Raw genomic sequence first — 16,958 nt, forward strand, 5'->3', positions numbered from 1 at the left:
ATCAGCAGTACGTACGTCACATGCAGTTAGGATTCTTACTTTGTGAATGTATGGTAGACATCTTGTGACGTGGTGTTTATAGTGCTGTCCGGTGATCCATCACCAAAATCCCAAAAGAAGGTGACGTTTGTTCCTTTACTTAACCCTGCTTCCAAGTGGGTCTCTTTTCCTCTCATGATCAAGGGCTTCCCTTTATGATGAATTTTAAGCTGTTGAAGCAACAAAGAATAAGATTAATTTGAGAGTTAACTAATCAAGCAAGTTCCTTTTTACCTGCTTGACACAAATTATGGCAAATTGACTTTATTGAAGTAACTAGCGTGAGGTCCGTATTGGGAAAATATTGATTGACTTTTTTTTGGTAAGTTGATGGACCAAGCCAAAGGTGAGGTCCATAAAGTTGCAAAAAAAAGGACAATCTTGACCAAACTTTTCCCAATAAGGTTTTTATTACCAGTATATACTAGGATTTCCCACTGTTGCTTAGAAGTCTGCATGAAACTTGTTTATCTTTTTTGTCGGAATAAAAAATTGATTGCTCTTGTAATAAAACTCCCGACATGATGGTTTGAGCAACTCCTGCTTATTAATTATAAGCTTGATTTTAACTGCTTTTGTTTTGTTTTTGTCAAAATTGAAACACTTCGCTCCTTTCAAACACACACTGTAATACAAGCAGTCCATCTTAGCAGTCCATGTAGAAAAATTCAGACCACTCAGGGATCCAATCAGATTGCTCCTTTTCAGCACAGACCAGTCCAGCTATATAATAAAGAAAGTTTTACAATACAATTGTAAAACGCAGTTAATGGAACGTGACGCCCTTAGCCCCGGGTGGCATCTCTACGTACTGTACTTTAGACTTATCACTGTATCATTGTCACGTTAGTCAATAGTCACATTGTAATATGTTGCGACATTGTCTGGAGACAAGTTAGTTCGCCTTTTCTGTATGGCTAAACCAGTGAATGGTGCATTCATGTCACGTTTGCTATGATCTAAAGTCTATCATAAGCATAGTACAACCCTGGCCATTGGCCCTGACATTGAACGCTGTCTAGCTTTAAATGTGTGATAGAAGGTTCTAAGTCACCCTTGGTTACGACGTGGTTTTATCTACTGTTATGCTGTAAAAAATGTACCCTCCCTCCCTCCCTTTGGAGGTTGATCTGTGATATAACAATTAAACTTGGGGATGCCTATCGGCGTTTGCGCTTCGGTTAAGTCTGCGTAGCAACTTCCCCAAGCTAAGTTCTCTAGTTCAATTCAATGACTTTTGGTAATATTGACCTGCCAATACTCCGGTCCGACCCAGCAGCGCTGGTGAGATAGGTGAGGCATGATAGGTCATTCAGTTAATTAGGTTTGCACGTTGCTGGCGTAGATGGCAGCTCGTAGCGCTCTAGTTTTGCGACCTGTCAATACTCTTCTTGGAGTGGCGCTGCTGGCCTAGCTGTGCTGCTGTTGCAGTGCGTTGTTGTGTTTTGTTGTTGTTGACCTAGGTGCAGCTGGAAGTGCCAGAGAAGTGAGGCCTTAATGCGCCGATCAACTCGAAACTTCAACATCCCCCCCCCGGGCAAACCCCGGGCATTTGAACTTTTGAAGTTTGGATCGTTCAAATTCCCGCCCCCTAGGGCCAAAATGGTGTTCAAATGCCCTACCTTATCGTCGGATTTGTCTGTCAAATGCCCGTCCTAAAGAACAATTGTTGTCGGCTCCGGTCATGAGTTACTACAAAAACCACAACTTTAACGTTGAAACTCATGATTGGAAATTGAATTTATTAAGTTGGACAATGTCAAACAGCAAGTGTAAGCTGTTCTCTGACTCCGAAACACAGCAAAGGTTGTTTAACGAGAAATACATAATAACAAATTTAAAATGAGTTAGCCAGCTACGTAGACTGTTCGAGTGGCAGGGTATTCTGCAGTTTAAGCCAAAGCGACGGTTTTTCATTCGACAATATTTTTTTTTTCTTTAACTGTTCACTGCTGTTTTATGGCTATTCTAAAAACCTCTGCAGACGTCACAAATGTGGGAGAAAGGCGCAGCTTGACTCATTGCATAAAAAACTACATCGTTTAAAGAACTAGAAATACATATTAATTAGTTAGCCGGCTACGTAGAATATTGTTCGAGTGGCAGGATATTCTGCAATTTAAGCCAAAGCGCTTTTTCATTCGATAGTATTTATTTCTTTCACTACTCACTGCGGGACTCGTTGTATAAAAAATCTACATTGTTTAGATACAATCTATAAAAATAATTAATATTTAAGCACTCTCACTTTTGAAGACCTTTTTTGGTAAGCTTTCATTGTAATGCTGTATCTCTTCCTTTTCTCTTCCATCTCGTCCAAACACGTGTTTATAGCTGTTAGCGACTTCGGCGACCTCCCAAAATAGCGATTTGAAACCTGAAACTTCCGGTTCAATTTTCCCCACCCCACCCAGGCAAGGTCAAATTCCCCACCCCCGGGAAGGCCTTACCCGTCAAATTCCCCACTCCCGGGCACAGAAAATAGTCAAATGCCCGGGGTTTGCCCGGGGGGGGGATGTTGAAGTTTCGATTTGATCGGCGCATAAAATGGTCACGCAATAGAAGTCGCCAGTCACGCCAATCGCCGAGCGGTGTCCCCCAAATTAATGCCAAACGTGTCTTGTGGTCCTTACTTTAGTTTATTACTCTACGTTTCATTAAAGCTTGTGTGTTTGGATACTCTAAACGAAACAGTGACATTAACCACATTTATTTATCTGTTTTCGACATCCAGTGGGGGTAATGGATATTAATGATTGGCGCTTAAAAGATAACAGCTGAGTAATAAGGAATGCTATTCATATCCAGACCACTGACAATCAACATCAAAATAACAAATAAAATTAATGTTCTCACCTCGACAATAGGGTCCAACACACTGACTATAATCTCATTGGATCTCACCGGGGAGAGGCTTATCTTATTGGTTGCTTCAGCAAACATAACGTACCTTTGGTAAAATGAAGCAAACAAGGAATCATGAATCAAGAAAAGAATAAACCTTGTTCATTTGTGTTATCTACCGGTAACAGAATGTATAAATCCTGTAGCTTATTGTATTATGATTCAATGCTTGGTTGTACAAAAAAATTTAGTGTCAAATTATCATAGCATTGTAAAACAGGAGGATCAAGACAGAAATAGAAAAAAAAACAACATAGGAGGACTGATGATAACAGAAAACAAATTAACTTTAAAAGTTCTTCTGTGAAATCTTGGAAAAGTTGCTAGAAACTATAATAGTTGGTGCTACCTTTCAGAAAATCACTTGATATCTTCTTCTAGGAATTGAGGCATCATTTACAGCACAAGAAAACATTCTAAATTTCAGTACAATTGATTCCAATTTAACACAATGTCATCACACCGTCTAAAGCATATCTGATGAAAGCAATACATCAATTATTGATTTATTCAAGAGAAGATGTGTTCAAAATTTTCTATTACATACCTCCCTACTGTTGGAACAAAAGGAAACGATGGACCACCCGGCAATGGATCACTCTTGTCACTTCTGTGAAATTTGTATGATACTTTTCCATATCGTGCAGACACTGGACTGAGACGCACAGTGAAGCGTACTTTTTTGTCATCATCCTCGGTGCTGAGTATTACATGGGATCCACTGGCACTCCGTTTCTCATCGGATACCTCAATTTCCAGTATAACACCTGCATAGAATTATAATTGCAGAGTTAAAGTCATGCAGTGGTAATTTACTGACGGTCAAACCTGTATTAAGGAAGATGACTACTAATACAGTGGTATTTTCGCACAGTCTACTGCCGTATGGGAAAAGCAGATCTTAGCAAGTACTGTTGGAATGCAAAAAGGAAACTGGGGACAGGCACCATTTTTTCTCTAGATAATTAAGCTTCAATGATTCTAAAAAGAGTTAAAATACATATTTGCATTTTTTCTCAAACTGAAACTGGTGTACAGTAACCCTGAAAAATATATAAATTATGTAGTCCCCCCCCCCACCCCCTCAATTTTTTTTTTTTTGCTTTCAACAGCCCTTTCTAAGACTTTCCTTTCCCAAGTAGTCATACAATATGTAAACTGCACAAAAATACACTTTAATTAAGGACGGTGCCTACTAATACCGAAGTATTTTTGTGCGGCTTATGACTATGCGGGAAAAGCAGATCTCAGCAAGGCCTATTGGAATCCAAAAAGAAAATTGGGGGTAACCACGCATTTTTCAGAGATAATTAAGCGGTAATATCTCTAAAAAACACCAAAATATAAAGCAATGTATGGGATTTTTTCCTAAATTGAAGCTTAATTATCTCTGAAAAATGCATGGTTACCCCCAATTTTCTTTTGAGTTACCAAAAGCATTTGGTAAGTTCTGCTTTCTCCGTATAGTTTTAAACCGCGCAAAAATATTCCTGTATTAGTAGGCACCATCCATAGGAAACCCGAGTATCTCGTGATGCGCAGAACGTATGCGCAGTAACAATAGTAGGCACCGTCCTTAACACATGTGGGTACCATCGTCAAGAAATCAGAGCTTCTGGTACCATCCTGAGATGCAAAACATAATAAATTATGCACGGAAGCAAAAGGAGGTACCATCCAAGTTAAAATGGGTCTGTATTACTGTAAGATGTAAAAAGCCAGGTAATATTGAATCAGAAATGCAAGGGTAGTTACAATGCAACAGACAGCTTATAAGTGTTTTTGCCGCATTCAGTGAGCTTCCTGGACGGTATAATTTGTGCAAAAATGAGAGCAATCAAAAAATCAAAAACAGGAGAAAAACCAAGTGTTGAATTTTACGTGTACATTTATTTCCAATTTCCTTTGGATTAGTGTAATGTTTGGCATGTGAACTGTTACAGTTCATTCAAGAAACTTGCATCCATTTTGCCCCCACCATTTGGTTGTATTTTCAATAAAAAGAACCTAAAATTCATAGGCCCTTTATTTTGCCCCCAACTACTCAATTTTAATATAGGATGTCCACTATAATCAAAGTTGAACTATACATGTATGTCTCTTTTTTCAACATTGAAGACGACAGTTATAATGGTAATTTTGGGATCCAATAGCTTGTGTGGTCTTGAACACTTACCTTTCAAACTCTCTAGCACACAAACTTGTTCCACTGCCTGTTTTCTGCTAAGTTCATTATATGCAGTAACTGTCACATTGTAACGCCGGGAGATGTTAGAGAAGGTGTGCGACACTGTCGGAACTAGAAGAAAAAGGAGCCCAGCGCAATAAAAATTATTATTTTAAATGAGAAAAATGAGTTCATCTGTTTCTCTACCAATGATGCAACAATAATCAAATCTGCAAACTTAAACTTGTGTCTTTTAAAGCCAATGGATTCATGGAGAGAAGTGGGGTTTGAACCTCACGCATAAGGTAGAAAAAAGATTCACTTACAAACTTTGTTTCTTGGTATTACTGCCTGAAAAACCACATCCAATTAGCCCTTTATCTTAAATGTGCCCCAAATTATGCATCTGTGACCAACAAAATTTCACCTGTTGGAAATGTTAGAGCATCACATGTCCCTGACCAAGTGTGACATGTGCATGAAATAAACAGTTTTTTTGCTGTTGTTTGTCGTTCAGGATTACTCTACAGTGTCATGTCAGTCCCAAATGCAGTGCCCCCATGTGCTACATGTCCTTCAGACACTACACAGTTTATTGATTACGTAACCCTATATCATCAACCCCCCCCCCCCCTCCCCATCAGCCCAGAAGACAAAAAAGAACCTGGTCTAGATAGGGTTTCACTAAAAGAAAAAATGTATTAGGTGCTTATTTTGCACGCTGTGAAATAAAACCAAACAGACTAAAGAACCCTTGAAAACATAAAGATCACCCACCATTAGTCGTGACGTTAGGCGATGAATCATCAAAATTCCATTCATAGAATACAGCACATCCCACAGACCCTCTGATCTTGGCTTTCAGAGTCACAGAGGCATTCAGTTCAACATATACGCAGTCACTCCCACGTTTGTCTAATTCCACTGCATCTATAACCACATTTAATATAGCAGACTGCTCAACAGTCTCAAGGCTAACAGAATTGGATGCTGTGACATTAACAGTAATGTTGCCGCAATTTTTGAAATCATGTGAAACCTCAACACAAGTGCACTCCAGTGCAGTGTGACCTGAAATAGCATTTGCCACAATGACCAGAGAACTTCCATCTCCAAAGTCAAATCTAAACTCAGGCTTTGATCCACTTGTAATGAGGTATTTTAGATGCACTGTTTTTAAGATTGGAATTGATAACGACGGTGACATCCCCAGCCTTGTTCGTTCTTGAAAGACTGCGACAAGTTTCAAGCCCACTATGGGAGCCACAACATCGACGAGCCTGCATCTCTCCTGATGAGAAAACAAGCTACGTGCTCGGACGCAGACATTGTGAATACCAGGCACAATAAATACAAGATGAGAGAAGGTTCTCGTAAAGTTTCCTTCCAAGGCATGCAAGGTTGTATTGTAAACTTTGTGTTCTGAATACCATTCAATTGAAACACTGTCCGCGGTTTGATTTCCTTGTCTGATTCTGTGCAGTCCACTAACTTCATTTGTCCACCTTTGAATTGACAGTTCAGACACGACATTTACTGAAGTGTTCATTCTCACTTGGTGTGGTAAGCTAATGTTCAGTGACACAATCAAAGGAACAGCAGTTGAGTAAACACTGCTTGAGTTGGTTCCTCCACAAGTGATATTTTTGTCTTCATGGCAACTGAAAAATAAACAAAGTATTCTATTTGTAAGTCACATAGTAAAAATTCAGTTTTCTACAGGAAAACTCACAGTTAAGTCTGTTTTGAATAGTACCACACTTTTTTGTCTTATACAGTCGAACCTCCCTTTAAAGGACCCTAGTCAGCCTCCGTCATTTGCGATGCCATCGAAATTATTGATATTGCATGGTGAAGCAAAATCTTATTGCTTAACTGTAAGTTGTGTTCCTGAAAGTATGTTTCATTGTCTTTAGTAGTTTCACAGTGATTTTGTTCATTTCGACATGCTCCGAATAAAATGTAATAGCCAAACTCTCGCATATAAACAAAAACAAAGGCGTGGCTGACTAGGGCCCTTTAAGCAACCACCCAAAATGCCAAGATGTAGTGGTCGCTTACGGGAGGTGGTCGCTTAGGAGTTTCGAACCAGAGGGGGCCTCTTCAGGGAACAGGCCTGAGGCATCTACTTATTCGAAGAGAATTTATTGCATGCATTTTCGTAGCTACAATACAAGCAGTGAAGGGGTTGTCACTAAAAGTTCCTCGTAAACCCGGAGTAGCGTAGTACATACAGCAAACATGGAGATTAGACCATGTGTCAAGTGTGGTCGCTTACAAGAGGTTGAAAACAATAAAAAATTATAATGTTGTTAACTAAAAAAGTGGTCGCGTCACTTATAAGAGGTGGTTGTTTACGTGAGGTTCAAACTATAGAGCTTTGCCTGGGAAAAAATTGGTGTTTTGGATAGGTGGTCGCTTATGGGAGGTGGTGGCTTACGAGAGGTGGTCACATGGAGGTTCAACTGTATTTTGAATCTCTTGTTTTAGACCCCACTTAAATGCATCCAAATCAAAAGGTCCATCTAATTGTCTCATTGATCCGTGAGTGTCATATAGTGCCTTAAGGCTTGTATTACCTCTCTGGCCTTGACTACTAAAGTTAAGTAAAATAATAATTAAAATCTATAGCTACGGCATACATGTATGTATCAAGTAAGCTGTCTTATAGTGTACGTTCCAAAACAAAAAACTTCGAAACTTTATGCTTAATACAATAACAACAGAATACAGAATAAATTATAATACAGTCAAACCTGTATTAAGCGGACACCCCTGGGAACCTTCCCAGTGTCTGCTTAATACAGGTTGTCTGATGAAAACAGGTTCCCTTAGAATTCGTCTTTAAGGGTTGTATTAATATTCCTCAGTATTGAAAGCCCTTGAAAGGGCGAAATGCCATTCTCCTGAACGTATACGATAACTGTGGAATGCCGTATTTCCATAGGTAATGGCAAGTATATGTGTATATGTGTCCGCGTCCACTTAATAGAGGTGTCCGTTCAATACAGGTTCTTTTTACAGTAAATGTGGGGGAGAGGAGAAAAAATGGGACTTGTGCTGCTGTTCGCTTAACAGAGGGTGTCGGCTTAATACAGGTTTGACTGTAACACTGCTAATGATTTCATAATTATAATTAACAATATTTATCTATTAATAAACAGTCTTCATACATGTACATACCTAACGTTGCAGAAAGCTGGATTTATGCTGCCATTTTCTTGTATTCGTGTGAGACAAAAGCAGGTGTTACCATTCTTAACTGCAGCATATTTGAAGCTGGGATAAAAACAAGATTTATGCAAATAAATTTATTCTTTCAATCAGCTTCCAGAAAGTTTCCAGTGCAAAAGTAAGGGACAGATCACATTTCTTACATAACAAACCCTTTTACTGCCAGGGCTGTCATTAAGAGGCGAGGGCCGGGGATTTCCCCCGGTTACTAAGAACGCGTGGCCCCCGGCTATTTTCATAGGAAAATAGAAGAAAAATAGAACCAAAAGAAATTCCTAGCTGTTTGATTCCCCGCCTACTTGTTGTATTTATCCAGCAACTTGAAATCTTAGTGACAGCCCTGTACAGCTCGTCAAACAATAATAAAAAAGTAAACAATGTGATCTTGGGAATCACTTCCTTCTTCCATCACTAACCTGTGCTAACCAGAGAAAGAGGATTGGATTGGATTAATCACACACTCTTAATAACCATGCCCTTTAAAATGAGCTTGACAGACCGATCAATGAAACGCACGCTCAGATAAGCTTTACTGACGTCATATGATCGACGCACTTAATGTAATTGTTGCTCGACTAGACCACCACAGGTCATACATGATCTCACCTCACATCACAATCTTGATTTTGTTCTTTCTAAATGTCAAACCATTTAACTCATTTACAAAAAAAAACATAAGCAGGGTTCTTGCTAAGATCTTCAAAAGGAGGTAATAAATTTGCAATAGCAGGTGGACGCCATCCCAGGGAACAATGGTGACAACATGGCCGCAGGAAGAATGGAAACCAAACATGGCGGACCTTGAAGTCAGCGTAAATTTTGAGGAAAGAAAATGCTCAAACCGAGAGCAATTTGTTTACAGGCGATCGATTTTCAAAGTGATACTATCTGCTTGATTTTGTTTTTGCTATAATTTATGGAAAGGAAATTCCCAAAACAAGGACAAGTTCAATTTCAAAATTCAATGAATTTTGAGAGTGGTTTCAATAATTTCAAAAACTTTTTTTTCACAATAGCTGGTAACATTTATGTTAATACACAGTAAAAATAACCAGTTACTGGCTCCTTAAATGAATCCTGCATAAGACATGGAACAAGATTATTGGCTGGCCATAGCACAGACATCACTTTTGCAATGCAGGAAGGAAAACGGAGATAACAACAGTATCCACAAAGTGGCAATCAACCCCCCTAGAATGGTGCAAGATATAATGCATGGCTAATTTTGCTTACCTCTCATTAGGAGCACACAGACGGACACAAGAGATGGGTGTCACCTGATCCAACTGATGCGAAGGCTCAAAAGATGAATCTTCTGTAAATCCACCAAAACATCCAACAAACCATGGTACTGACAAGCAAATAGACAAACAAGAAACGATTGATGCAAGTTCCATAAAATTCCAAAAATAAGCCCAGGGGCTTATATTTTTCAAAGGATTCTTTTAAGGGGCTTATATACAGAGGGGCTTTAAAATTACAAGAGGGAAATTCACGTTTCAAAATTGGCTGAGCAAATTAGAAAGAAATTTGTGTCTGCAACTTTTCAGCGTGCAAAATGATAATATTGGGGCATTAAATAGAAATTCATGACAAGTCAATCCCTGTCAACATGCCAACTTCAAACACAACAGCATTAAACTTTAATGAAAATGTAACAGTCTGTACACACTGTAAGTCATACCAGCTTAAAGTTCATACGGTAGCCCAAAGTTGAGTTTACAGAATTGTTCTTTTATAAATAGAAAAGGCTTGATCAGAATGGTATGTGTTATTTATTGTACTGGAGAGTTAAATTCCTGTGTATTAGACCCCAGGGATTTATATACGGAGAGGTTTATTATAGGGGTTTTTTTGCATTTTCAATTTGGGGGCTTAATTTGGGAATTGTATGGTATACCTGGAAATCATTGTAAGGTATCAGACAATCAAATAACAAAATTAATATTCATTGAGGAATATGTTGCAAAAATAATTAACCTGCAGCCATTGGGAATAAGTTGCACTTTCAACCTAAGTAGCTAATGAGACTGAAGCTTAACTAGCTTGTGTCATAATCAACTGTATCTTAGTACTGCTACTCCCACATGGATGGGATGCTGGTCCATCGAAGCATCGGAGGGTTACTATCCCCCCCCCCCCCTGTAATAGCAACTTATACACTGGATCTAGAGTTATCCACTCTTTGAACAACTGGGTCCTGACTGGAGAGAGACGACATGAAGTAAAGCTTTTGTCTATGAAGACAACACAAAATTGCAGAGAATTGAAGCACTTCCCTTCATTGATGAATAGGGTGACTAACAGACAACTTATGGCCTGCACACCTGCATATGACTAATGAACAGACTGAATGACTGACTGACTAATACAGTCAACTCTTGCCTTGCAGACACCTTGCTATTACGGACACCATGATAATATGGACAACAGTTAAAGCCCCAGCAAAAACTAAATTACAGACGTTTGACTGAAATAAATCTCCGCTTATTATGGACACTCGCTATTAAGGACACTAACTCACAGTCCCGAGGGTCTCCGCAATAAAGGGAGTTGACGGTATTTGGTATTATCAACAGAGTTGATTACATAATAATGGCAGCTGTAACGAGATTTGAGTCATAGACCCCAAGTGACCCGCGCCAGGCGGGTCTGGCCTGCATTTGAACGTTTAAACCCCCCGACCCGCCGCGACTGAGTAAAAACCCGCATTTGTGTTCAAGCTCTGAATTTTTGATAAAATCAGCCAATTCCTAAAACAATCTTAATTTTCATGCTGTGATTCCTACAAATAACAAAAATAAATGGCTCGTAAAAGATGTTGAAAAACTACATGAATTGCACGAAATGGCCATTTTAGAGACCCTAATTTTAAAAAATTTCTGGGGGGGCATGCCCCCAGACCCCCCTAGAAGCTTGCCCCTTCGGCGCTTGCTGCTAGTGCCTGTGGTGCTCTTAACAACACATATGACCAGCATTTCGGGTTCTCAAACTTGGGGTCTATGTTTGAGTAGTAATGGAGATGTCAATATTAAGCCCCTTACTTTCACTGCATAAGGTATCCAGTATCATGAAAATGGACATAGTCTTGCTGCTCACAGAGAAGTCAGTGGTGAAGAAGAGATCAACTGTGGAACAGCTTTAAAAATGATCTCAATCCTCTGATGCTCTCTATATCGATACTTTTAAAACACCAGGAAATGTGTACATGCTATTCTAGAACTATACCAGTCATTATTGACTGCTTACGTGTGTCCGTGTCGGTCTGGCTGATAAAATCTGCCATTATGCATATTGCCTGTGTGAACTCCTGAAGTACAGTTCAAGATTTCTGCTCTGTATGTCTTAGATTGTGCATGTTATGCATCAAGAAGAGCTTTTTTTTATATAATCCGTGAACTTTTGTCCTTTGATGATCTATTTCGAAACCTATCGACTGTTAAATCCTTGTTTAGTTTTGCTTTAATGCGTTGCAAATACAAATGTCACATTCAATATTTATCGGTTTATTAAGCATCAAATAAAACCTCCACGAGCGATGGTTACGCTCGACCAAGAAAACTATCTTATTCATTCCTTTTAATTAAAATAGTTCTTTCGTGGTAAGCAGAATTGAAACTCGGCTACTTTAACTAGGACTTCATCACAATAAAAATTATTTCTAATTGCCAAATCTTGAAATCTTATCTAAAAGCAGCAAACATTTCATTGACTTTTTGCTTGACCAGTATCATATTTCAAAACGCAAATCGTTGGACACGAACGCCCCGTCGACGCGATAACGTGATTTTTACTGCACATTTACGGTGGCAAACAAGAAACCAGCTGTTGAAATAAATTGAAAACGGCGTAATAAAGTGATCAATTAACTACAATAGACTCCGAAACGAAGACACTGGAACAACTATTGTTCGTTTTGAATACGTGCACTGAACCGTATTCTAAACAACGCCATGCATTTTGATCGCAATTATTGTCTTTGAAGATTACAAATCTTCACGCTATAGGTGACCCCAATAAGGCGTAAAGAAATAAAAATACTCTCTAAAAAGAAAAATAATACGGCTTTTTGGAATGAGAACACCGAGAAATACACAGAAAGGAAGCGGTAGTATTTAAGAACTACTCACAGTTAATGCTGATGATGATCAACCGCGAAGTAAATTTAACTTATTTGAACCGATCAGGTTCATTACCCCGACATTGAACTCAGCCTCGCGTAAAGAAGAGATAGAGGAAACCTCCAGGATTTTAACATATGTCTCTTAGCCAGGAGTTTTTTTAAAACACAGTTCTTTGAATCAAAAACCTCACCGAAACCTACACATTAAAGTGCGCGTATTAGCTTACCTTCGCCATGGCTTGAAAGAGTTCTGCTTCTCGCGGTGAAAAATTGAACTAAAATAAATCCAAATGCCAAATATAGCTTCTTAGCCATTTCCAAGTTAGCTTATGGGTGGTAATCAACATTTCCTCGCCTTTTCAAAGGACAAAACAGGCACATATTTCGGTTCATACTCCCATTGTCATATTGATCGTCATTCCACGCACAAACATGCCTTTTGGTGTTCCTTGGTGTCAAGTGGCCGCAGGAACTCGCCCCCAGGGATTCACTTCGCGGCCAAGATCACGAAAGCAGTCATTGCTGCGCCTCTAATGATGACTTTAACTACTATGGCCGCATGTAGCTTTAGGGCATTTTCCCGATTTGTTTTCCCGCTGGTGCCTAGTGGCGACTTGCCCCCGTCCTAATATAAAGAGACCCTAAAGAGGTTTCCGAGGCTGGGAAATGGTGCCATACGATCTGAAAATGGACAGCCATTTCTGGAAATGAACTGAAGCTTTATTTCCGAATCTACACTGATTTTACAGGGGCACCCAACGACAATTTTCTCTCAGATCCTTTGGAACGTTATTTTAGGCGATCTGGCGTGGTTTTTAAGCTCTATAGGTTCATTTCAGGCAGCGTTATAACATTTTTATCTGTTCGGTCATTGGCCAGGGAAACTTGAGTCTTTTCGAAATTACTACGGCATTTTTGACCATTTCCCAAAAACCTCAGGTCTTATTTCCTTTCCGAAAATCTTAGCTGACCTTTTTTCAGTACCCAAAACAACATTTTTATCAATCTGAAAACACTAGGCCTTACATTTCCCATATCACGAAAGTTCGTAGTGAAAATTTCCTTTAGAAAATTGTAGGGGATTAAGGGCCTTCCGAACAGATAATTTACCCAAATGATCCGTTGGGTACTCCTGATTTTATTAAGAGATGCCCATCAAACACCAGAAAATGTACATGTTTAAATTTCGTGGAATCAAATCTGGCTGTAAAGAATCGAAGAAAGACAAGTATTTCCTAACATGGCGATTCATATGTACCCTTTCCGAGTCCTTTGCGTGACCAAACAGAAGAAGTGTTTCCATTCGCCACTGCCGTTGAGGATCGTTGAGCACGATATTGTAGAACAACACTGGATTATTTTGCAGTCAAGGTCGAAAGTGGTCCTGCTCCTATACCTTTCGAAAGGGCAATCCTCTCCATTTGTACAAAAGCTGTCAGAACTTAAACAGTTCCGAAGAAAATTCCTGCCTTGGTCGTGGCCATGATGTGACAGTGACGTCAGTTTCCTCGCCGACTCTGTTCTAACTGAAAAGGGAAGCTACTACGCGGGATAAAACTGCGGGACAACCGCCCTTCTGAGAACAGACTCAAAGTTTAAGCGTGGCCGGTCCAGTTGATAAATTTCAATAAGTGATTTTTGCCGAGTCGGAGAAGTATTTACAATGTTAACTACGAAAAGTCTCCAACCACTTGGCAGTATTGTTTCTGGAAACAGTTAACATTAAAAAATTGGCGAATTTAACAGCAAGCAGTAAAAACTAAAGGAAATAATACCAAACAGCAAACCCCATCCAGGACCCTCATCCAGACCATGCAAACAGCAATATAGAAGCATAGAAACCCCATCCAGACTCTCTGAACAGCTTGATAGGGGGCCTTCGACACCATAGTTAAGTACTGTACGCGAGCGTTTGTTTTCGGGTGGATTTATGGTTTGGAACAATGAAAGGTTTTTGTATACAATCAGTACCAATATAACGAAAGCCTTAACCCACCCTATGTAAGCGCTACAACTTATTTCGAGGACTTCAGGAACTCACAAATATAAATGTAACGCATGTTTAAAGTCCTGGGAATGCAAAAAAAAAAACAACAACAAAAAACAGTGATTAAAAATAAAATCGCCAGGACGACACACCGTTGCTCCCTCACTCCCTGCGTATTTTATTTTCGTCTATGTCAGTTGCCTTTCTTTGATCTTTTTGTCCAATTATTTCGCTTGATGCCAATATTTGAGTCCTGGAAAGCTACTTGAAAATGCCAACGCGTGGGACAGTGAAGTGCACTCTTTTTTTTTTTTTTATAAAAACCATTTTTATGTAAGAGACTAACTAAAATTTAATATCATACTGAGAACATTAATTGCCCGTGCTGAGAGTCAGTTAAGAACTTTTTTTAGTTTGACAAAATGCTTTTAAAATGAACAGTATAAATACGGGTAAAACTGAACACAGATAAAACTTCAGTCTTCAGTGTTCAAAATCTGGTAACTTAATGTCAGGTTGCGAACCTCTGTGGTCGATACTTTTCGTAAAGCCAAATTTACCGAGAGTTAGCTGCCGCACAACAGAGCATGTCACAGGCAACTTGGCACCACATTAAGGCACATATTGCTATTTGATAGGTGTCTTGGTCACGTCCGAATCAGGTATTTATTGAAATACTATAACAGGTTACTTTAAAACATCTTATACTTAAGAACTTTTTCAGGTTCAAATTGCTAAAATAAAACAAGAACGTTCACAGTCAGCCCCCAAATTAGCCGTTCTTATAAGAAAAAAAGATAGATAGAAATAGAGTGTAAGCCATTAATCTTGTACCCAGATTTGGAAATGACCGTGGGAGATCTGGATACGAGATTAGTAGCCATGAGAAACAACCAATCAAATAACAGCACGCGCCGAAAGTAATTCAATTGTTACGTAAAGCTCGCGCGTAAAATGTTCATTCGCAGAGAAACCTCTGCAGAGCAGAAATTAACTCCCATGTAAAACAGTTCTTAGCAACATGCTTTGCACTTGCGTTTTGTGAACCAATATGGACTCACTTGTATACAGCTAAACGGTCCGCAGGAAGTTGAACGCCGGCAAAAGGTAAGATTGATTTAAGTTTGTCTTATACCAGTCTGCTTCGGCCTATGAAACAGGTCCTTTTAATGATGGTCTGTCTTGTAAACAAATCGGATGTAGTATTGATCATGAGAAACGTGCACCTGTACCTTAATCAGTTTTATAACTTTCAGCGCATAATGCGCTTCTTCTACTTCTGAGCTGATTTTTATCTATGTTAGTTTTTTGTTTACACTTAAACGCCTGACAGCGCTGTGAGTTTGCTTGTCAAATTGACGTAACAATCACCACCTCGCACGCGCCGAAAGTGACGTCAGGGCCCGATTGTTAGAAAGCCGATTAACGCTAATCCATGATTAAAAGTTAACCGAGGGTGGTATCTCGCTCGTTAAAAATGTTTTTAAAGGCTGATTTTTGGCTAAAGGGAAAGAAAATTCTAAGTCAAAACTGAAGGGGAAAAATCTTTTGGAAAAAAAGCTTATTGATTAGTAAAACACGAATCAAATTTCACGTTAACCCAGGATTAGCTAAATCGGGCTTTGAACAACTGGGCCCAGATCTTAAGAGCGAAGGCAATCTTCGGACCCAAGGTTGGAAACGTTCCCTCATTCGGGCACTGGTGCATCCCCTAGGGCAGGCTAAAACTCCTGATTCCTCAAAATCTTGGCCAAAAGTGCCTTTGCGGGGGGTGGGAGTGGGGGAGTGGACGGAGAAGTACGTTGAGAAACATAGAGGGAAACAACACAAGGATAGATCCAGAGGTTAGGGCGTTGCCCAACGGAAAAACACCCTAATGCCTTCTTTTCGGGTGCGTTGTAGCTTCGTTGTTTTCGCACATTGTTCACGTATCGCGAAAATTAATCCGCAGTAAGGGAGTGTTCCGACGTCACCCCTTGCTACCACAACATAGACGTACAGAGTAGAAACGGAGGCCCTCTGTATCCTCTACACACAAAACTTGATTTGGGTCATTTAGATGTTTTGGAGAAAATTTGACTATATACCGATTGTATGTGGATATCATTGCATATCGCTAAAACGTTACTCACGAAACTTCGACGGCTAATTTTGCAGCATTACCACAATTCTAAACCAGCTAGAATTAAGGTGTCAGGGTAGTCGACAAAATGATGGTGAAATCTTTTACTCCACTTAACGCGTGGTGTTTGTGGTGTACTTGTATAAATTGCAAATGGCTGAGCAGCCTCGTTCCTAGGAAGGGCCCCGAGAACGAGGATGAGAGAAAGAAAGAATAGGAGACTGGGGGTGCTTACCATTTACATGTAAAACCCGGAAATTCCAGTTGGAAAATCAAATGTACGCATCATTCCATTTGGAGTACTTCTGAAATTATGGGCTTCTGGTCAAAGAGATGCTTTTTTACTACTCCTGTTCGGATTTACAGCTGATGTTTATACATT

The 16,958-nt window shown here is 39.5% G+C and overlaps 1 protein-coding gene across 1 annotated transcript in view; it reads right to left on the minus strand.

The window, feature by feature from the left end:
• LOC146461626 (polycystin-1-related protein-like) overlaps positions 1–12,904 on the minus strand; it is a 53,915-nt gene extending 41,011 nt beyond the window's left edge. Inside the window, exons 1-8 of the mRNA XM_085086499.1 lie at positions 12,695–12,904; positions 9,578–9,695; positions 8,294–8,389; positions 5,888–6,771; positions 5,120–5,242; positions 3,491–3,710; positions 2,896–2,989; positions 40–209 (exon numbers count right to left, since the gene is read on the minus strand). Coding sequence (XP_084942625.1) covers positions 40–209; positions 2,896–2,989; positions 3,491–3,710; positions 5,120–5,242; positions 5,888–6,771; positions 8,294–8,389; positions 9,578–9,695; positions 12,695–12,782 — 1,793 coding nt within the window. The 5' untranslated portion in view covers positions 12,783–12,904. The remainder of the gene's footprint in view (positions 1–39; positions 210–2,895; positions 2,990–3,490; positions 3,711–5,119; positions 5,243–5,887; positions 6,772–8,293; positions 8,390–9,577; positions 9,696–12,694) is intronic.
• Between the last annotated feature and the right edge of the window lie 4,054 nt (positions 12,905–16,958).

The sequence above is a fragment of the Pavona decussata genome, unplaced genomic scaffold, assembly GCF_977016875.1.
Source record: "Pavona decussata unplaced genomic scaffold, jaPavDecu1.1 SCAFFOLD_195, whole genome shotgun sequence".
NCBI lineage: Eukaryota > Metazoa > Cnidaria > Anthozoa > Scleractinia > Agariciidae > Pavona > Pavona decussata.